Source organism: Lynx canadensis, chromosome C1, assembly GCF_007474595.2.
Source record: "Lynx canadensis isolate LIC74 chromosome C1, mLynCan4.pri.v2, whole genome shotgun sequence".
NCBI classification, from domain to species: domain Eukaryota; kingdom Metazoa; phylum Chordata; class Mammalia; order Carnivora; family Felidae; genus Lynx; species Lynx canadensis.
Window position 1 is genome coordinate 159,318,990 of NC_044310.1, and position 24,263 is coordinate 159,343,252.

At 34.8% G+C, this 24,263-nt stretch overlaps 1 protein-coding gene across 2 annotated transcripts in view; it reads right to left on the bottom strand.

Annotated features, from left to right (window-relative positions):
• The window catches only part of TLK1 (tousled like kinase 1), a 147,657-nt gene that overhangs the window by 12,226 nt on the left and 111,168 nt on the right, over nt 1–24,263 (bottom strand). For both annotated transcript variants that reach the window (XM_030323584.1, XM_030323582.1), the window contains exons 12-18: nt 21,077–21,143; nt 9,191–9,288; nt 6,539–6,620; nt 1,233–1,324; nt 1,059–1,148; nt 745–914; nt 333–468 (exon numbers count right to left, since the gene is read on the bottom strand). In XM_030323584.1, coding sequence (XP_030179444.1) covers nt 333–468; nt 745–914; nt 1,059–1,148; nt 1,233–1,324; nt 6,539–6,620; nt 9,191–9,288; nt 21,077–21,143 — 735 coding nt within the window. The remainder of the gene's footprint in view (nt 1–332; nt 469–744; nt 915–1,058; nt 1,149–1,232; nt 1,325–6,538; nt 6,621–9,190; nt 9,289–21,076; nt 21,144–24,263) is intronic.

Consider the following 24,263-nt stretch of genomic DNA (forward strand, 5'->3'; position numbering starts at 1 on the left):
TATGTTGTTATATTCACGTAAGTATTTTTACTCATGATAAACATCACTTGAATATACAGAAAGAAAATCCGTAATTTTCTATGTGAGGCGTTTCTGGCTGGTAGATACTGAAGTCACTCACTGATGCCAAGTCATTCTCCCTTCACTTACCTCATATTTATAGTTAAGAGCAGATGAGAAAAGAAGGCTGATGACAGGAATCTCCCTCTTGACTCAAACTTCGGATTAGTACCCCCTCACCACAGTAATCTCCAAAATACATGAACATAAAAACTAAACTCTCACAAAAAGTAGTCTACACAATTTCAATTCAAGATAAATTATACATTTACCAGTAAGTGCCTGCCCCTTGAGAAGTTAGATCCATTCCATCTACACCATAGCTATCATCATCCATAATCTTAGATAGACCAAAATCAGTGATTTTGATTTCTCCACATGCTGTGCCATCTACCAGAAGAATGTTTCCTAAGAACAAAATATAAGGTTTTTTTTTTTTTTTTCAATGACACATAGATGCTGACTTGTGGGCAACAAACAGATATTTAAAAATACATAGTTAAAAATGTAAACAAATTATAAAGTGTGGTAACACAATAAACATTTTAAATTCTTCTAGTATTCCATGGAGTTTTTTGTAAAAAGCTAAACCACAAAGCATATTTGCAGATAACTTGATAAATAAAAACCACAGTCTTTAAAGTTTAAAAAAATAAAATTATTTTGACAAATTTTATTAATTACCTGGCTTAAGATCATAATGTATAATAGGGGGTTTGATTTCATTGAGATATCTTAGTGCATTTACAATTTGCATTACAATAGACCTAGCTTCCTTCTCTGACATTAATTTATGTTGCTTCAGATAGAAATCCAAGTCATTGCCTTCACAGTATTCTAACACTGTACAAAACCTACAATGAAGAGAAAAAAAATTAGACTTAAAATATCACCCAATAATTATCACAGTGGAGAAATGAAGTGTATATCATAAAAGAATAGGGAAAGCAAAAAAGCAAACAGTTTCTCTTAAAAACTAAATCCTTATATTCACTTACGTATCTGTATCCAAGGAGAAATAATCATAGAGTTTAACTATCCTAGGGTGATCCAGTTCTTTATGTATTCTATATTCTCTGCAGGCATGTCTATGAGAAAAGAGAGTATATTCATTCTCCATGACTATTAAATGTACTTTCACTTGATACAAACCAGAAAGTATTAATATTTACTTGTGGTAGTTTTCCTTCTTCTCATCCCTCCAGCTTTTATTAAGCTGATGGATCTTCACAGCAGCATATCTTTGTTCATAAAGGTCAAAAGCCTAGAATTCAAGGCATAGTAAAGTTAGGACCAAAGATCAACTGAATAGCTGAAGAGATTTTTACAAATTTTTTGGTGATGATTTTTGCAGTAATATGGAATTAGAACGTACACTACAGTTTTTGAACTATGATTATATATAGTTCTATGACATTTATTACTGGAAACAAGATACAAATTCCATCATACTACATCAGAGAAAACTTTAATGTGAATTTTCATATTCAAGTTCGTAAGTACCAATATATTGAATCAAGATAAAACAAAGTTATTGTTTTCTTTCTTTACACATGAATCTGGCTCCTCTCTACTGGCAGTAGCAGTAAGCAGCCAACAGAACAGATGGCTATAGTGTGTTTTTTATGGGCCGGACAAAGCAAACCTTTTTCCTCTACCTTTTTCTAGCAACTCCCCACTTCTTTAAAAATAAACAGGTTCCTAACAATTTCCAACTGTTTAAAAAATTATAAACTTTGATTATGAAACTGTTCAAACATAACCATAACCATACCACATATCATTTTATCACACCTAACTACATCAATAATTTCTTAAAATCTCTTCTAATACCCAACTTGTCTTCAATTTTAACTGGTTGTCTTAAAAAAAAGGTTCTTATACTGGTTTGTTCAAATCATCAGCCTAATTCTTACATAAAAAAATTAAGAATGATTAGTATTCTTTTAAGGTCTTGGGTAATTTATAAATTAAAAAAAAACACACTTGAATGTCACCAAAGAGAGATCTACTAATTTAGGTTCTGTTGTGATTTATACATAAAGGTGTGCCTTTATTAAAAACTTTTTTTTTTATTTTAAAAAAAAATTTTTTTTTTCAACGTTTATTTATTTTTGGGACAGAGAGAGACAGAGGATGAACAGGGGAGGGGCAGAGAGAGGGAGACACAGAATCGGAAACAGGCTCCAAGCCATCAGCCCAGAGCCTGACGCGGGGCTCGAACTCACGGACCGCGAGATCGTGACCTGGCTGAAGTCGGACGCTTAACCGACTGCGCCACCCAGGCGCCCCTATTAAAAACTTTTTAAAAAATATTCATTTTTGAGAGAGACAGACAGTGAGCGTGGGAGGTGCAGAGACAGAGGGAGTCACAGAATCAGAGGCAGGCTCCAGGCTCCAAGCTGTCAGCACAGAGCCTGATGTGGGGCTTGAACTCACAAACCAGGAGATCATGACCTGAGCTGAAGTCAAGCACTTAACCGACTGAGCCACCTGGGTGCCCCTGAAGGTATCCCTTAAAAAAAAAAAAAAAACACTTAAGGGCGCCTGGGTGGCTCAGTTGGTTGGGCACCCAACTTCGGCTCGGATCATGATCTCGCGGTTTGTGAATTTGAGCCCCACATCGGGCTCTGTGCTGACAGCTTGGAGCCTGCTTCGAATTCTGTGTCTCTTTCTCTCTCTGCCCCTCCCCCACTTGTGCTCTGTCTCTATCAAAAATAAATCAATGTAAAATACATAAATAAACACTTAAAAGGTACATATTTATAAGAATGAAGGTCCCCAGTCCCTACTCCCCACACCCCCATCAACTTAACCTAAAAATAAACAGGAAACACAAACTGCTTGTCACATAAGCCTGAGATCAGAAATAATATAGGATGCAGTAGTTAAGAATATCCACTTTGGAGGCAGAACTCATCAACTATACGGGGCACCTGGTGGCTCAGTGGGTTAAGTGTCTGACTTTAGCTCAGGTCATGATCTCACAGTCCATGAGTTCGAGCCCCACATCAGGTTCTGTGCTGACAGCTCAGAGCCTGAAACCTGTTTCGGATTCTGTCTCTCTCTTCTCTCTCTGCCCCTCTCCTGCCCACATTCTTTCTCTCAAAAATAAGCATTAAAAAAAAAAGAACTCATCAACTATAGAACTTTGTGCTAATAGCTTCTTAGCCTTAGTCTCATTTGTAAAGTTTGGGTTGTTGAGAGGATTAAATAGGGTAGAGCATATAAAATGTTAAACATGAACTAATTACAATATTAAAAGTTTAAAGAAATAGAAAAGGATAAAAGTAAAAGAAGCTCATGTGAAAGAATGCAAAAAAGCATAAAGGATAATAGAAGAGAATAAAATTTGAAGTACACTAATAAAAGTTATCAATATATATTTGACTTATATATGATACATCTTTCTCTCAAGATTAGAGGAGTATAGTATACCCTTCCCATAGGCTAATGTGGTAATTACTGAGCAACTGATTCAGTATTTTCCACCTTCGTATAGATAAAAAAGTCTGTATTTTTTGATTTACAGTCTGCTTCTTTCCCAGTGGACCTGGCCACATGAAAACGCTTTTTGAATGGGTTGGAAAGAGTGGTGTTTAGTATTTAGATCAGTATTGAAGATTCAAGTTATTAGGCCCAATCTGCATTTTCTATTTGCTATATAAGTCTTTTCTTCAAAAAGAAAAACCCCTTTTAGCCCCCACCTGTGGCATTAAAAACAGTGCAAATACTGTAGGGCAGTGGCAGAAGGTTGTCATGAAAGGTGTTAGCAGGCTCAAAAATTGGGCAACTCTAAGGCTGAGCTAGTACTAACTGTACTTTGGTGATTTTTAGATCCAGAGTGAGCTACTATGATCTTCTTTTCTACTTTGTGGCCTGGGTAAGCCTACTTGAACCATTAAGTGCTTGAGGATGAACTATTGTTAGAATCAGAGAACCAGGAATTGAGAGAGAGCTCACAGATCACTCCTGATGGGTGAGGAAAGTTGGGCCCACGAGTCTTAATGCTCATCCAACTTAGCAAAACAAAAACAAAATGACTCATAGTTGAACTAAGATCAGAACTGAAGTTTTTTGAATCCAAATCCCATATTATTTCCCAGAGTAAGAACTAGAATCTAGGTTTGTCCTCAGTAAACCAAGAAGGCACGGTCCTTGTCTCAATGAACAGAGAGGATTTCTAATAATAATCTGATGAGCTTACATTTGCTAAACACTAATATTCTATGTGATTTCCCTGTGATAGCTCATTTAATCATTACAACAATTCTATGATGTAGGTACTGTTATTATTCACAGATGAAGACTGAAGCAGAGTTGGTGTCATAAGGCCAAGTATATACAGTTAGTAAATAGGAATCAGAACTAGTCAGGATTCAAATCCAGCCTGTCTGGCTTCAGAACCCAAGCTCTTAACGACTGACTATACCAATACATAACAAAGCACAAAGTGTCAACAAAGAACTATACAAGGCAGATCAACTGGGAAGCCTTCTGTAAGAATCGAAATTTAAGGTGAGTACAACCTTCAATATGACTTCATCCTAGCTATGAGCAGATGGGAAGCCCCTGGGGCTTATAAGCAGGAGAGTGAGATGGTCAGATTGCGTTTTATAAAAAGGCCACTCTAGCTACAGTATATACATCAAAAATTGGAGAAACTCAGTGCCCCAAAGAAGGTGATTAAGTACGAGGCTCAGGCAGCAATGCAAGTAAGAGACAAGGAGACCTTGGGCTAAGAGAGGACAAGGGTCATTGCTGGATTTGAGAGCTTAATGACATTAGTAGCAGTAGGCAGCAGGGACTGGTTTTATGTGGAGGGAAGGGAGTTAAGGGAGAGGTGGAATGAAGAATGGCTCCTGTGTTTTTCATCTGGGCAGATGAATGGTAACGCTATGTACTGAAGTGGGGAGCAGTGTTAGAAGAAAAAGGTTTTGGAGAAGAGGAAGGTAACTTCTATTTCAGACCTAAGTTTTCAGTCCATATGAAGCATCCAAGTGAGGCAAACAGACTAAGTTATGTACACCAACAGGTATGGAGCTCAGAAGGAAGGTGTAGAATGGCTATATGTACACTGATACAGTAATGGCATTCATTCATTCATTCATTTCATTTACTGAGAGAGAGAGAGAGAGAGAGAGAGAGAGAGAGAGAGAGAAAGCATAAGCAGAGGAGGGGGCAGAAAGAGAGGGAGACACAGAATCCAAAGCAGGCTCCAGGCTCTGAGCTGGCAACACAGAGCCCGACGTGGGGCTTGAACTTGTGAACCATGAGATCATGACCTGAGCCAAAGATGGACGCTCAACTGACTGAGCCATTCAGGTGCCCCCAGTAATGGCTTTTTTTGTAAGAGTGAAAAATCCTCTCTGGATTTCTTTCAGTTAGGGAGCACAGGCACTAATATAGGTCTTTTTTTTTTTTTTTTTTAATGTTTGTTTATTTTTGAGACAGACCGAGCACACAGACAGCGAGAAAGACACAGACTCCGAAGCAGGCTCCAGGTTCTGAGCTGTCAGCACAGAGCCTGATGAGGGGATCAAACTGTGAGATCATGACCTGAGCCAAAGTTGGACTCTTAACCAACTGAGCCACCCAGGCACCCCCTCTAATATAGGTCTTTTGTAAAAAGTGAAGAAGCCTGACAAAACTTCAGAAAGCAGGAGATACGCTTCCCTTTACGCCACTTTCAGCTTATGAAAGGTTTCACAGTAATGCTCTATTTTAGATAGCTGGGGAAACCTGTATTTGAAAAGGAGTATACAGAATGATAAAAGACCTTAGGAACTACAGAATTTTAAAGGTTGGGCAGAAAGATACAATGTAAAGTGAAAAAAGGTTAAGATACAAAACACTAAACATGGTGACTAAACCTTTTTCTACATTTACAGAGATGCATTTAAGAAACACTGGCCTTAAAATAGGTAGAAATTTGGGTAAATTTAGGACATGTAATACTTGTGACACATGTTTAAAGGGTACAATCTTTCCATAAACGTACTATATTAGATGGCTACCTGCCACTCTTGATTCTAATGACTGTTATCAGATTGGCTACTGATAACTAGGTGTCAGATATTAGCATGACACAAGGATAGTGTCCAGATTCTTGAGACAAGACAACATAAGCCACCAGACTATTTTGTAATGAGAGCTGAAACATAAAAATCAATCAATAAAAGACAAGTACCTCTCTCTTTTTTTAAGTTTATTTATTTTGAGAGAGAGAGAGAGAACATGAGCAGGGGAGAGGCAGAGAGAGAGAGCAAGAGAATCCCACACATGCTCCATGCTACCAGCATGGAGCCTGACATGGGGCTTGAACTCACATATCATGAGATCATGACCTAGCCTAAATCAGGAGTTGGATGCTTAACCAACTGAGCCATGCAGGCACCCCAAGACAAATACCTCTTTAACCATGTACTCCTGTATCTTTGCTCTATTAGTGTGAAGAAAAGAAAAAAATTTACATTACCTTATACACTTCACTAAAGCCACCTCTACCAAGCAGATGAAGTAATAAATATCTTTCATTTAACGTTGGGTGATCTTTGAACCTTAAAGGTGGGAGAAAAAGACACTTAGGCATGCAAAAACACACACAAAAAAGATTTCTTCCACAATAAAGTTCCACTCTCTCTTCTACTACACTGAGTTATTGTTCTCAGTTACTCCACTACTAATTTCTAATTCCATTCTATACTGCTTTTCTTTCTCTACTTGCATGACTACTTTCCATCTTAACTCTTCGGTGTTCACTAAGCTGAACGTTTACAGCTGAATATTCAAGTTCAACAACCAAAATTATAGCACTCTGATAAAGACTTCTCAACTATCTTATTTCCAAGATCTTTATGAAATCCTGTAACTACTCAGAAGAAATTATTTCCCTTGTAGAAATATACTTTTATATTGAGAGGATGGTTAATCCAGATTTTACAGTATTGACATATGATTAAAAATAATTGTATTTATAAGTTGACCTTCATACGTGATTAAATTTTACCCTTTGGACTTGTATAAATAAAATTTCAATTCCCAATTAAAAAAAGGAAGCTTTAAAACAAAACTTAAAAATCACTCACAGATAATACTACTCTTATTACTACTTAACACTTATTGCTTCTGCTATATATTAAGCATTCACATGTATTAACTCATTTATTTCTCAGCCAACCCTTCTAAAGCAGGACTTGCTACCATCTCTTATTTTACAGATGAGGACACCACCACACAGAAAGGTTAACTAACTTGCTCAGGTCAACCAACAGTTAATACATGACTGCACTTAGCAGAAAAATGTGATTCCAAAATGTGTGCCCTTGACATCAAGAAAACAAAACAAAACAAAAACAAGAACAATGACAGCTCTATTTTTTTAATTTAAATTTTTTAATTTAATTTTTTATTTTTTTAAATTTACATCCAAATTAGTTAGCATATATAGTGCAACGATTTCAGGAGAAGATTCCTTAATGCCCCTTACCCAGTTAGTCCATCCCCCCTCCCACAATCCCTCCAGTAACCCTCAGTTTGTTCTCCATATTTATGAGTCTCTTCTGTTTTGTCCCTCTCCCTGTTTTTATATTATTTTTGTTTCCCTTCCCTTATGTTCATCTGTTTTGAACAATGATAGCTTTATTAACTCCAGGTGCAAATACATTATATTTTGTTCAAAATCAACTGAATATAACTTTGACAATTTTTTTTTTCTTGAAGAACTTGTTAATAAAAGAGATTTTGCTTGTTTTTTTTTTTTTTTTTCTGTTTAAGTAAACTCTACCCCCAGTGTGGGCTCAAACTCACGACCCGAGATTGAGAGTCACACACTCTACCCACCAAGCCAGCCAGGCACCCCTCTGCTTGGTAAAGCTGTAACAATTCACTTGATTTTCATCAAGTGGACTAAGTCATATCCATAAATAAGTTTGAACATAATTTTCAGAACAACCAACTGTAAATTAGTTTTGTCCTACCTGCTTTATTAGAATTTTCATCTGGTACATTTTAGGTTATTCCATAACTATATCATTTCGTTCACCTTATACAGAAGAATGATCTGTGTATTTATGAATTATACAAATACAATGATCATGGATAGGCCTTCTTTTAAGCAAGATTATTTATAGTTCACAAGAGAAATTGGCCATTTCCAATTCTGAGATTCAAATTAAGTCATGAAGCTTTAAATGACATGACAAATCTCACAGATAAAGGATAAAAAGACCACCCTTCCTTTCCTGTACATCAATTAAATCCAAGTAGCGCCTTGCTTAATTTCTATCTTCTTCATAAAGTTCCCACCAGTCATCTCCTCTTCTTTTGAATTTCTTTAGCATTTAGTATCTATGGCACTCATTCTGATAAGCAGGGATTAAGGACAGAGGCTATACCTTGAAACTTCTTTTCTGTTTCTTCTACAGTTTTTGCATAATGATGAAAACACGGCTTACTGAAGTCCCGTTGGTTGAAATAATTTCTCCTTCACTACTGTAATACTAACTTTGGTATTCAGTCAACAAACATTTATTTTGTGCCTATCATGTGCCAGGCACTGGTCTAGGCTCTGGGGATACAGCAAGAACAAAACTAAGCCTCGGCTCTCATGTAGCTTATGTTCTAATTGGAGGAGATAGACAAGAACTGAAAAATAAATCTGTAATTCCAGGTAGTGACAGATGCTATGAAAAAATAAAGCAAGGTAATGATACTGAGAGAGGGAATGGAGTGAGTCAAAGACTGCTATTTTAGAGGGTGGCCCAGGGACAGCCTCTCTAATGGTCATTTGGAGTGCAATAAGGAGTAAGCCACTTAGATATTCAGAAGAACAACATTTCAGGCAGAGAAAATGGTAAGCATAAAAGCCTTGAGGTGGGAATGTGCTAGACATGTTTGAGGGAGCCAGCTTATCTACAACATATAAATAAGGGGAGGATGAGAGAGATGGGAGTGGTGAGGTGGCCAGAGAAAAGATCATACAAGGCCTTCTGAGCCATGGGAAGGACTCTGGATCGTTTTCTAAGTGTGATGAGAAGCTACCCAATAAGGAAATATTGTGTTTATGCTCTTCACAGGGAAGGAAAAAACTTTTATCATGTAAAACTGTAAAATATGAATAATGACTTACTGTGAATTATCTTCATTATTTATTCTTTTGAGCTCTCGAATGTGAAGATTTCTGACTCTTTCCAAACGTTCAAGTTCTGCCTGGATTTCTGCCTCTTCCTGAAAATGAAGAGAGGGGACTATAACAAGCTCAATTTATTTGCAATATAAAAAAGATATTTTTACCCATGCATCAATTTTTTACAATGACGGGAAGAATAGTATATTATAAAGTACCACTGAGTTAAAAGACCAAAGTGCACTTTCAATGCCTGAAAGATGGAAAGAGATAAGGCAAAAGCCTATTTCAAGAAACCATCCTCCACATAAAAATCTATACCTAATGAGATGCTGAGTTTTATTCTGTACTACAAGAAATCTATTTTTATAACATCTAAACTGAAAATGACTGCAAGGTAGTCTGAAACTGACTTATAACACAAAATGAGAGCTTTATTTCTGATACATCCTGATTTTAATTTAAAAGGGAATAATTTAGCAATACAAAACAAATGAAATGAAGGTATTTTACAATAGTTAAAAAAAGGAAGAAGACAGAACCACTGATTATTTCTAGGCCTTATAGTGTTTAATATACACAAACATGCACACACATACAATCTGACCACTCAAGTAAATCTCTCTGTAATCGTAAAGAGACTTTAAAATAAAAACTACACGGATAGCTGTGGCAGATCCTCAGTTATTAGAGCAGATAGAGGCAAATCCTAATGAAATTTTCTTTCACATTTGATATAAAATTTTTGAAAATATTTTTCATGTCTCAAAATATACAATTTTGAGAACATTAAAAAAAAATAAGATCCCAAATAATCAATCACCCATCTTACATATCTCTTTGTCAATATAAATTTGAATACTACATAAGGGACAGATAAGAATATATCAAATTTCGGTGGAAAATTCTAGAAATGCCCAATTTTATAGTATTTTTGAATTAGTGTTTGTTGAGGAAATAAACAAATACAAATTGCTTTGGCCTAAATGTGTATCCGCTATCATTATAAATCTATACCACATGGAATAGAGGTTGTTTTTTAGTATTACACTTAAATATTTCTGTATTAGCTCATTTTCTTTTAATGATTTATCTTCTGATTTTAAAAATCCTTTATCTAAAAAGCAATTTTCAAGTTTACTATGAAAATATAAGTATCATTTCATTCCAAAGCAAATAATAGAGATATAAAGTCTATAACACCTTTATCTAAGGCTTAAACTGAAAAGAAGATTCTAATTAAGATAAAGAAAAACAAATGTTCACAGATTAAAAAAACTAAATCTAAGTATGTTGTTTGTATTCCACTTGACCCTTGAGGTTATTTTTTTATTGTTTTAAAATAAAACTCAACCACTACTTGTTACACAGATATTTAATATAAGGTAAAAATTAGATGACAAATAGAACATTTAAAAATAAATTTAAATGAAGATCAGCCTTCCTGGAATTTTGGAGATCTTTAGAAAATAGGACACACTAAACAGACTGTCTTAATTTAACTGAAACTAATGCACTTAATACAGCTTCAGTCACAAATATTCCTTATTTCAATGAAAAAAAGAAAGGTAATAGTCTAGGGAATTAAATAATTGAAGACTCATTATAAGGACATGAAATAGATGAAAAACTTCTGGAACGATATTCAAATCACAGTTGTCTTAATTTAGTCATATGAAGTACAGTAAGGAACTGGCTGTAGAAAATGTTTGGGAGTATGAAAAAATTCAAATTCATTTCTAGCACAGAACATAGAAAGTGGCAACCTTTTCCTTTCATATTACTAACATTTGCTGTCTTAAAACTTGCCATTAATTTGATTCTTACACATGCAGGAAACTACTAAACACTTGGCAGGCTGGTGGATTTTCAAATATCTGATAAAACCATGAAATGCCTATTAGGATACCAGCTGAAAAATTGTTTTAACTTTTCTTTGAAATTGTGGTAAGGGGATACTATTTCAAAAGTGAATTTACAGAAACTAAATCCTACTGAATCAATAAATATACAATTATGAGATCCAACTAGATTGCTGACACATAGTTACATGTGCTTAATATTTTTTGTTAATCTTCAGAGGTTTATCCAATGGCAGTAACCAAGATCACAAAATACTTATTAAAGAAGGTAAAATGTCTATGCGTGTCAGTTAAGTAAACTTTTTTATCCTCTATAAAACAAGACAAATATGTCCCATAAAATCTTACAATACAAAAAGCACAGGCAAGCTGCATTTGGTTTGAATTACAAAGTTTACAGGAAAAAATAAAATGATGCCAGAAGCACTAAAAAAAAAAAAAAAAAAAAAAAAAAAGCTAGATCCTATGTATTTAAGAGGAAATGTCAAGGGAAGGAATTATAACCAAGTCTTACATACAGATAAATATAAATCCTCTATAGTCAGTGAAATATATTTACAGCTCCCATATTCTAATTTACTATTTATTCCACAGTATCTTGGACCTTAAGCCAAAGTGACATACTTCTGGGGGGGAAGATAATTCTGCAACTCTTATAAATAATTTCTCTTAAACCCCACTGAACAAAGGATATATACTGTTATGGACTAAAGGTTTGTGTCCCCCCCCAAAATTCCTATGTTTAGGCCCTAAACCCCAATGTGATGGTATCTGGAGACGGAGGCTTTGGGAAGTAATTAGAATTAGATTAGGTCATGAAGGTGAGTCCCACATGATGGGATTAGTGGCTTTATAAGGAGGAAGGGAGAGACATCTATCCTCCCCATCCTGTCCCCTCTTTGTGAGAGCAGAGAATAAGACAGGTGAGGACTTGAGAAGACAGCCATCTAAAACCAGGAAGAGATAGATCCTCACAAGAAACTGAACCTGCTGGACCCTAATCTTGGATTTCCAGCTTCTAGAACTGTGAGAAAAATTTTAAGACACCCAGTCTATGGTATTTCGTCATTACAGCCCAAGCAGATTAATACACATACTTTTGGGCAAATGTTAGGGCAATACTACCTAGTACCCTTTCCTTATATAAAGAGGCAAGACCCAATTTTGGTATGGCCCCAGGGTACAACAGTCTAGAATACAGTAGTCTCATCAACTAACTTCTATTTAATGCAGATCATTTCCAAATATAAATAATTTATATTTAGTGCAGATCTATCCTACAGACTACACTCTCCTTGCTTGAGATCAACATTAATCTCTGGGCCATCCTCAGAACTAATCATTTTCAGAGGGTTCAGGAGAAGCAAGTATGACCCAGGCTCACAACTAACCTGAGTTCATTACAGAACAGAATCCTCAAACCATGGCAAAACTAGGCAAGCTTACTAAAATATAAGAGAGATAATCCAACCAGATAGCTCATGCTTAATAAGAATACCAAGTAAAAATTCCGGACTCATCTACTAGCTGAGCAGTTATCTAGAAGATACAAAGAAATAGCATCTCTGGAAAGGAACTGGTCTCTGTAGGCAATTATGGTATAGAAGGGACATGGGTAAGAAGAGACTGTTTTAGAGAGAGAGGTAGATTTGGTGATCATATACAGTTTTAAAAGGACATGGCTCTTTTCTGTTGAAACAGAAAGCTGTAGCAATGGACAATTTAACAGTATTTCTACAGCTATTTTAACAGTATCTTAAAATAAGCTCTTAATATTCTGAATTAAAAACCAAGTCACACAAGTATACAACAACAGATCTCAATATTGCCTTACTGTTTAAGTAACCTGTGAAACACACCTTCCAAAATTTATAGCTTTTAAATTTTTACGTGGAAGGTAAATTTCACAGCAACTCAACCAAAAACGTTTGTCTCTCAGCAGAAGTTTGACACAGAAATGCTTTCTATTTGTAATCAAAGTCTTTTCTTGCAACTTAATGTCCTCTTGGCTCAACACTCTAAGCCAAAAGTCAGTCACGGTACTAGACAATCTCTGCAAAATGCCAGGTGAAAACTGCTAGGTGAAATTCTGAGCATTTCCCATAATGGCAATTTTTAAAAGAGCAATTACTGAAAGGTGGGGTATGTAGGCATTAAAGCTATAAAGCTTTAAGAGTTATAAAATGCATTATCACAGGTAAAACTGATACATTTCCTGAAAAAATTAAACACCTGAGTTTATAATTCTTTAACAAATCTTGAACATGTTACATGTTATACACACAAAAAACCTCTTTCCGAAGTGCTGCTTTTCTATAAAGGAAGATAAGATAGAAAGGATTTTAATGTATCATTCTCAACTTGCCTATATTCCAAGAGGGTTGGTAAAAAAGAAATTCTGCATAGTGTATTATGAAGATTGTAGGAGAGAAAAAAGCATATCACTTCCAACAGTCTATTCAACAGCACTATAAACGTTGCTTGGTCTAGGAAAACAAGTTCAGAATGAGGTTTCAAAAAGTTTAACTCCAAATTCATTTCAGTAATATGAACAAATATTAATCCCTCAAAAGTTAGTATCTGCAGGTCCTCAAATTTTTAATGTCATAAACTATGTCATTCTAAAAGTTTATCACCAAGAAAGGGAAAGGAGAAATTAACAAAAGGCACTATTAAAAGCTAATGGAAAGAAAGGGCAGTGCAGAAAAAAGAATTAAGAAGAAAATCATTACCAGTTTACTTCAACTTTATCCCTATTGTGTGTTCCCAGATTATGTCTATTACATGCTTTCAAATATCCTACCTATGGATGTGAGAGATAAGAACCATTGGAAATATGAACCAACCAACAAACCAAAAAACCATGCAGATAAAGCAAATCTGAATTTATAGAGATTGGTTTTGAAACTATTGCCCATAATCCTATTTTTGCTTGAGTATATTGTATAGATGGAGGACTGGGGTAGGAGGAGAAGGGACAAAAATTACGAAATTCCTTGGGGAGTGGAAGGTTTCTTTCCTAACTACATAAATCCCTTCACTCCTATTCCCAATCACGGAGCTGGCTATTACTGATGGGAGAATACTCTATCTCCCTCAGGTGTATTTCACTGCCTTACATAATTATTTTAGAACCTTAATGTTTTCCTTTCTCTGCACTTCATTTCCTTCTTTTTTAGGGGGACGGTGTGGGGTATGGCGATTGGGGTGGTTTTTTTATTCTCTCTTCAAATGCATAAATACATACATTAAAACCCCTGAGAATAACTGTTGAAACAGGCAGGGTTTGATTCCATTAGTTCCTCCATTCTATTTAAACAAAACAAAATAAAACCCTTCCCAGAAGCAAATAAATATAACAATTCAACTGATCGGCAAAATTTAAATATTTAGTACATTTCTTAAGAAAGCAATTACAGCTGCTGTATTAGGCTAGGAGTGAAATTCCTTGATGTTCAACACAAACCAAAGTGCTGACAGCATGCCACAGCATGTACAGGCACCATGCCCTACTACAACACATCGCAGCCCTTCTCCCCACTGCAGGCTTCCTTTTAACCTTTTTCAGGATATGGGTGGATTCATACCTCTAGCTCATTTTATTGTAAGAATACAGTATTATATATAACAGAAAATTTGTGTTAGTTGACTGCTTATGTTATTGGTAAAGCTTCTGGTTAACAGTAGGCTATTAGTATAGTAGGTTTTGGGGAAGCAAAAGTTATATGCAGATTTTTGTGCACATGGGGGTAAAGGGGGATCGGTGCCCATAACCCCTGCATTGTTCAAGGGTCTATTGTAAATGGCATGGAGCTATAGTTCTCATTGGGAAGGGCCAGTGGTCAAGCAATTGTTTTTCTTTTTTTGTGAAACAGTGATCTTTAGACTGAATTTACAAATCTGAATTAAACTCTGCTCTGACCAATTGCTAACATGACTTCTAAAATTCTTTCCAAAATTAAAAAGATTCCATTGCTTATAAAACAACTGGATTAATATTAAACATTACAGAAGCAAAACACATTTCACCTCTAAAGTTTCATTTTGGTAACTGAACATCTACTACCAAGTTAAGATAAATGACTGCAAATGTGGAAACACAGGGCAAGGAATGTTTATGGTTTCATAGTAAGCGCAAGAGATAAAATACGAACACTGGGAGTTCTCCTATTGACAGCCAGTTCCATGATCTCTCGGCACGGTCACAGTCATCTGTTATAGACTACCACTTGTTCTTAAAAGGGAAGCAGTAGTAAGGACAAAATGTCAAGTTTAGAAATCTAACACTCCTCTTGGCACTTTTCTTGCCCACACATGCCAAGAAGTCAAGAACCTCATGACATTCTTCATGGGCTTAATCATGACTTTTTCTACTATAGTGCATTTTCATCAGACTTCCACTTAAAACTACTGCCTGTATATACAAGTAGCCTCTTATGTTCTAGAGAAATATAATGTACAATGTGGTTGGCTTTAATTGAGAGAAGAATTCCCAAGAGATTTCTTCTAGTCATGGCCATGAATATAAAGGGGAACACACAGATTTAGAAATTAAGTCCTCTAGAATTATACAGTTTTTTTCATATTTTTATTCAAACCTAAAGTGACAAGAAATGTCACGTATGCAAATTTATTCTTTGTGGTTATACTAAGGATTTGATAAATCAGATGACAATGGTATTCTAGAAAGACCAAAGGAGATATCAAACTTCAAGAATATTTGGGGGTCAATTCACCTAAAACCAATGCCCTGTATTCTCCACTGTTCAAAAGGCTTGTAGACAATCCATTGTCTTCCATTTCAACTAGATGCATGGTCCACTGTGAAGGAGTGAGAAAAGAGCTGTGTGCTTGTTCTTGACCTGTAAAGATTTCATCATGGAAGATTAATACTGATGCTGCTGCTGCCTGTTACTGGTTGTTTCTCTTTGCAGGTGCCAATATCGGTCAGAGAACAGGATTTCAATGGCAGAGTTGTTGCTATACTGTTATCTCTTCAGAACGGAGGCACAAGGAGAGATGAATGCCACATCGCAAGGAGCAAAAGAGAGAGAGAGAAAGAAATGGTGTCAGGTGGCATGTTGGATGTGATTTTTGTTTTAGTAGAGATTGAGATGACTGCAAATTGTTTAGCTGATTCCTTCGGTCTGCAAAGATACATTTGTGTTGGTGCTGAGGATTCTTGACTAAGCCTGTTTCAAATTACAAATTGGTTATATTTTTCAAAATAAACTTCCAGCACTTATATTCAGGGCTTATAAATCTCTCTCTCTCTCTCTCTCTCTCTCTCTCTCTCTCACTCTCACTCTCACTCTCACTCTTACTCTCCCTCTCACACACACAACCCAAAACACATACATTAAGGCCAATCCCTACTAACATTATTTAATATTCCATACTGAGATGTCAAATTTCCTATATGTATTATTTTCTTTAGTTAATCAAGTATTTTAAATATAGAAGAGGACAAAACTTAAAGACTAAAAAATAAAGAGCAACATATGCATGCTGTTCACATCACAAACTTAAGTAACAGCAGGGGCAAGACATAGTTATTAGTTCTAATAACCTTCAAAATTCTTATTTCCTCATCATTTTGGGATGCCATGATGGGTAACTAGGATCATTTAAATAACAGTATGACTACAGAGAGAATCTATTACAAGGATGATGGTTTTTCAGGGATTTTTAAAAAATATATTTGTGTTAGGGGCACCTGGGTGGCTCAGTCGATTAAGCATCTGGTTCTTGATTTTCGCTCAGGTCATGATTTCACAGTTCGTGAGTTCGAGCCCTGCATTGGGCTCTGTGCTGACAGGGCAGAGCCTGCTTAGGATTCTCTCTCCCTCCCTCTCCACCCTTCCCCTACTCACTTTCTCTCTAAAAAAATAAACTAAAAAAAATTAAAAAAATATATATATTTGTGTTAATTTAGTAACAATCCTAGAAAAGCATATCCATGTAGTTTTCTTCAATTCCAGAATTATCTGAATACAAACAACAATCTTGCAGAACTCCTCAAATCAAAAAGATAAACTGCTTTCCCATAACTAGGATTTATCAAAGACTGGTATCAAAACAGGATTAACCATAAAAGCTAACTGACATACAGTCTGTTAGTTTCCTTAAATCCATATTCCACATGTGGTACAGGTACATAAAATGGGACAGTTAGTAGTCTTGCTTCAAAGAACCAACTTCTTAAAGATAGTAAATTATTCCTATTGCAACTACTAGCTTTAGTAAGTGATAACTGGGTAAATTTGCACATAATTACTACCAGTGAAAGGTCATTTTTTAAAAACTGTTTTGGGTATAATTTGCATAGTCTCCATGTATTTTATTATATAGTTCTTTTCTGTTAAATCCTTAAGCTACATAAAAGGTAAGATTATGTTAGAGTATTTATACTTTTTATTAAAAATGTGCTTTTCAGATGACCTTTAAAAATAAATTTAGAGTGAAAAGCAAATGTATCAGCTAATAAGAAATACTGTAGCTGATATAATCATCACTAACATTACCCAAGGAAAGTAATACGTGAGGGAAAGAGTATCTGTGGGTGAAAAACTATACTGCTCTCCTTTATCTGCAATGAAAATGAAGCATGTATCTGAAAAAACAAAAAGCCAACATCAGCACTATTCTAAGACAGATGCAAAGAGAGCTACAAGTGAATTAATTCTTCTGAATACAAAGAATCAACTTGCTATCCTAACTGCAACAAAAAAAATTGTAGGAATAAGTGTATAGGTATTGCCATTGAAATGGGAGTGGAAAAAGATTCATGTTTGGCTTTGCCAGTTACTAGCTTTTATTAATTTCTACAAAACATAGAAGATCCTGGCATTCAAAAAGTTAACATTAATATTCACTCTAGAATGGTTAAAACTTCAAAATCCATCAAGTGTAGTTATCATGTAGTTCTTCTGAAATGGGGATACGAATCATGCCTGTATCAGGCAGAGTGTGGAAATAAGTCACTTAGTGAATGAGTGAGCAATGATTTCATAAAGTGAGAAAAACTGAAAATATCGAAGAATTCTTGATATATATTTAAAAAAAGGTGCTGCACAGCAATTTTCCTAATCTCAGAAGAAAAAACTAATATGCCCCTAAGCCCCAGAAATATCTATTTGTTAGCCATGGACTTACTTTTGGAGACTTCTGCTTACCTTTCATTCCTTACTCTATCACTTTCACAGCTTTGGATTTATTATATTTCTAACCCCGCAGAACAGCACAGAATGTGAACTGAACTTTATGATTTATTCAATGGTAAATATACTTTTTCATATTTCAGTTTACCTATTCAATTATTATGATGATCTTTACAAAATACAATGCACATCATAAATTATTCATTTCAAAAAAAAGTAAGTAGGTCTTCTAGTCCCGTATGTCCAAATAACATGGGCCTCCTCAATAAAATAAGTTTCTCTTTTGGTGCCCACAAATTTAATCTAGTAATTTAACTGAACTTTAAGAGCCTGCTTCGGCTTAAAGACAGAATGAAAGCAAGAGTATGTTGGGCTCTAAATCTAAACCGTAAGCTGGCATACTACAGGTTAATTCCTGTGCAGGTTACAAGGATCTCAAATATACACAGATCAGATCCAGCCTATGGTAGAAACCATATGGTAGTTACAACTTGGGTACAGTTCATGTCAGCTTAATAAACCCAGGAGCGAAGGGAACTGCTAAAACAGAGGTCATAACATCTTTTCTCTTAACTGAAGCTTGTTCTCTGTGTATTAAAAGTGTCCAATCTACTTTTTTAGAAAACAGAATGACCCGTTTTAATGGCCTATTTTCCAGTTGTGCTTTGGAATGCCAAATAACTTATTTTTAAAACATGTGACTTAATGCTTATTATTTAATTGTGCAACTCAAAATTTATATCCAAGTGGTAAGCAGGCAACTCTTGTTGACTTGTGCTCTAAGATGACACTACTTACTCAATTCTGTTCTCTGTATGTACTACCAACAACTTTCTTTATAAATGCATTCATACATTCTTCTCACCCAAAATAGCCTCTTAGAAGAAAATGCGAGAATTCAAGACATGAAAGCATATATCCACTCTCCCAAAATATTCCATGATGTTGGTCAAAGAAAAGTACTGTTGTAAAATGGCTAAGAAGATAAAGTTAGAAATCTAGAGCTGCTCAGTAAATATGATAAAAGCTGAAAAAATAAAGCAGGAAAATGATTACGGAGGGGACAGTTATTAGAAAGAATGAGTAATACAAAACATGGAGAAGTCAAACACAGGGAAAGAGGCTAATATGGAGGTTAGAAGAGAAAGGGTAGTATTTTACAACAGTTTGCAACTATTTAGATAGTGTCTAGATGTGTAAGTATACCTCCCTTAAGAATACTTACAGAAGTGTTTCAGAGAAACCAAATATTTTCAAAGTACCAGGAAAGCTTTAAAGTCAACCAAACACAACCAACCAAGACCAAAACCAACCCTTCTCTGAAGCTTTTCAAAAAGCAAAGTATTTTTTGTAATACAAATAGCCGATTCCTAATATAACTGCTTTGTAATTTCAGATTTTATGTAACAGGTTTTCATAAAATAAGATACACATGTACAATCTCATTATTAGAAAGAGTAATTTAAAATGAACTATTTTACTATATGTAAAAATAATAACCCTCCAGTTAAAGTGTTCCATTATCATGAAAGGCTGGTTTGAAAATAATTGATAAATCTTTATAGGGGACATCAAGCATAGGTCTCTATGAATTCATTATGACAACTGCTTAGGTGGGCACACAATACTTATACTAATTCTGTATTACAAAATCCCCCAACAGTCTCATTACAACTCCATCTGTTACAGAGAATAGACTGAAGTTGTCTACTGTAACCCAAAGAGCAGGAAAAATAGTCAATAATTACAACAGAAGAAAATACACTTTAAGAAGGAAAAAAAAAAAAGACCAGAATAAATCATTTCACAATTTACTGTTAAAGTATTTGGGGTTGAAACTTTTCTGAGTAGGGGCATAGACAGACACAGCATAGTTAAAAATGCTAATGCAAATTACACATATATGTGGACACATTTATGTATCTTTTTCTATTCTCTGTAATTAAATGGCAGGGGTCTGAAAGCAGGTTGATGGCATTCCAAAAACAAAACAGTACATAGTATGATGGCAGCTGCTACCAGAATGGGTTTCTCTGTCCTACCTCACAGGAAGACAACTTCACAGAAGCTATCTTCGATTAGTTCACTAACTCACTTTTAGCAATTATTCAGCCTATTAAAAAAAATATGTAAATGATGTGACAAGCAAAAAGCAGAATTAAAAAATTTGGTCAAAGAAAAAGAATTTTACATCTGTCATTAAGTTCATTTTGAGTGGGAAAATCTATTATTTATTTGAAATAGTTTGAACTAAAAAACTGTAAAAACAATGAACTGATTACAATTTCGTAGTTTACAAATCAGTACAAAGCTATACATTTAAAAAATTTTACTATAATAACACGTAGCAACATTTTAATAAATTATATCACTTTATACTATTATTAATGATTAAGGCTCTTCTAAATTTGCCAATGTACATATTTTAGTTGAAACACTCAAGCATTTGATAGCTTAAAAGTTAAGCCAAAGAACCAAGTTTGTTATTAATTTATAATTATTTCAGTTTATTATAAATGGACACAAACAATATGGAAATTTACATTTCATCTTAAAAATGAAGCATTTTTACAAAAATAGTACTTAAACACAGTAATCTTAAGACCCTGAAAGTCTGGCCAGGAGTCACTTCTCCACTACAGGGACATGGTATTATCAGCATCTCAATGTTTGTAAGCTGCCACAAGGTAAAAGGCATGTTATCTTTAACATATTCAACTTAAAAGGACAACTTTAATGCCTCTCTTTTTTTTGTCTGAGCTTTGGGTATTTTCTCTCTAAGCTGACTTCTCCAATGAGAGACTTACAGTAACAACTCTCCATGACCTCTGGTAACAAACTAAAATTCCAGCATATGCTTCACATACCTTTTTGAGATGTCCTAGTCTAAGTTTGAAAATTTCTTCCTGTTCATGATATTCTGCCAAAGTCAACCTGTCAAAAATGAAATTGTAATTCTAGATATTAAGATGAATACTTATTACTTCTTATTAATAACCAGCAAAAGAAGATTAATGTTTCTCAAAATGCTAAAATGTTGACAACTTTCAGTCCAGAATATAAGCCAGAAGTCCTTTAAAATATTCTTCAGAATATTTCTAACACTTATAGATGGAACACCTAATTGATAAATTCTGCAACTATTTAATGAGTGCTATCTATCAGGTGATGTTCTAGAATTTCAATCCTAAGGATACAATGGAAAAGACATTTTCTCCTTTCATTTTAGTTCGAACTTACACTATAGTGGGGATAAGGAGGCAGAAAACAACTTAAAAAAGAAATAAAATAATCCCAAATAGCAGTAAATACTATGAAGAAAACAAAAAGGGTGGTTGATAATGACTGACTATATTACACTATTTGCAGTGAGTATTAGGGAGGCGGTCTTGACCTAAAAGTCAAAAAGAAAACTACAAGAGAACCTGGGGGAATATGTCCTAGATATAGGACAAGTGCAAGTGCAAGGATGCTAACATGGACACAGGGTGGCATACTGTAAGAAGAGAAAAAAAAAAAAAAAGTAAGCATCAAAACAGTCAAAGAGGCTGTGAGAAGTAGGAGAGGTAAGCAGGGGCCAGCTTACAATGGACTTCCAGACCAAGGAATGAATTTCATTTTATTCTAAGAGCATTAGAAAATTACTGCACAGTCCATCCAGTTGAGTACTGGTTTAAAAAAAAAAAAAAAGAAAAAACTAAGACATTTTTCTACTTTCTGCTTCCATGTGTTAGTGAGAAAAAAGAATGCTAAAACTATAGTCAAAGCATCAAATTCTTAATAAAATATAAATAGACATAAGAATTTAAATCCTGAAAAGTACTTTATGGTTATTTTATTGTTAATTTCAAACATTCCTATAGAACACTGAAAAATAACTAGCTTATTATGTAGGTCTATAGTAAGACATACATATTATAACATTTCCTAAGGAAAAATGATTGTTTTCTGATAAAGTAAAAGAAGAAAAACCACTCTACAATAAAACAACTTCCATTTCATACCCCAAAACTGAAAGAATTGCTTTTATCCATCATACTCAGGGCCCGTTCGTTTACTTATGTGTTCTGGGGGTACTTGGTGAAGCTCCTAACCTAGGTATGATTTATTTATGTTTTTCATTCAGGCCCCTCAGCAACATTTAATATAAATGCTACTCTCCTTTAGCTAGATGTTAGTTAAATTTACTAATTCTAAAGAAAGGGCATTCAAAGGAAACAAACAAAACCCTCCAAGAAATTCAGTTAGTATTCCACTAGAAATATCTTAAGAGTGAAAAAATAAACATTTAAAATTAAATCAGTCCTAGGTTAACACAACTGCTGGAGTTTGTTATACCAAATATAACAACAGTGGATAGTTGCAGCAGATGCTTAAAGCAGATTTAGAGAAATAAGTGTTGCAGTGTGAATACAGATGGATTGAAAGAGGGAGAAGAGGGAAAGGTGATGTTAAAGGAAAAGGATTTGGAAACATTGATAAAAATCTCTACTAATCCAATAAAGAAAAGCTGTAAGAATTTTTGGTGAATGGTTTTTGGATAGGCATATATACCACCAGTGAAAATTTGGTACAATTTGAATTTCCCATAATTTTTGAAACTGTTTTCTACTAAGAAGTTTGGCTCTTATGCAAACTTGCAAAGCCTTTACATGTACAAATGGCTGAGAATTTCTGTAATTTGGAGGTAAGGATATTTTGTTGTCTTTAGTTGGTGTAGTTTTCAATAGCTACTATTCTTGTGAGTCAATAACGAATTAATATCAATTAGCTCCACGATGATTTAGTTTGTTGAATACTGTCTGGTTAATCTTATAGCATAATGTAATGCATACTTGCTTTTAAAAGCACTCAGTTCCAGTTGTTAGTATGTTTTGTGTTGTGGTTCAAATCATCCACATCCCCATAGCTAAAGCAAATGCATACAAATACTCCCTCCCCACATTTACTTAGTAATAATTCTTCACTGATTTAAAAACTTGGACCTTAGAGCATTATTTCATAGGTCTCACATTTCATAGGTCTTTATTGTATGTGTTAAACACATACAATTCTCACTAAAGCTTAATGGTAACTTTCATCAGCAGGAGAATTTAGCTATTTACTTCCTGCATTTTAATGACTACTACTATAACTACTAACTAAGCTTCAAATAAACAGCAAAATACATAAATTTACCAATTTTTCTCTGCTTGGTTTTGATACATTAATAAGCAAATTCTATAGAAAGCACTAAATACTAGGCTACTGACTTTCTAGACAGTGATTCTTACCACTTTATGATCGTGGATATTTAAAAATAATCTAAGGAAGTTCATAAACACTCTCTCCAGAAAATATCACATATACATAAATCGGGGGGTTCACAGATCTCCATTTGATAATTCCTATTCCAGGGTCTTGTCTCACTAAATAAAATGCAAAAGAGACATTTCTTACATTTCTCTATCAGGAGGTACTTGACGTATTAGAACTTTTTAGATATCTCTGTTGTCTACTTCCAGTAAGGAAAAATGTTTTTAGATAAAATGTGATTTTAATACATAGAATGAGAAGAGGTAAGCTAGGATAATGTTAATTTTAATGGCTACATAATTATTTTTATGATGTGTTTTTAAAGATCCTAAAAAAATTCATACTTTTTTTTTTTTATAATTTTTTTTTTTAATTTTTTTTTCAATGTTTATTTATTTTTGGGACAGAGAGAGACAGAGCATGAATGGGGGAGGGGCAGAGAGAGAGGGAGACACAGAATCGGAAGCAGGCTCCAGGCTCTGAGCCATCACCCCAGAGCCTGATGCGGGGCTCGAACTCACGGACCGCGAGATCGTGACCTGGCTGAAGTTGGACGCTTAACCGACTGCGCCACCCAGGCGCCCCAAAAAATTCACACTCTTAAGCAAGTCTGTTGGTTAGGTTATTTAGCAAATCTTTTATTCACAGATAATGAGAAGATAAAGTCCAACTCCTCCCTGTATGAGTCATACCTCATATTATTGCCTGAATGATTAATATTTTATTATGTTCAAATATAAGTATATGTGTTTATTTAGG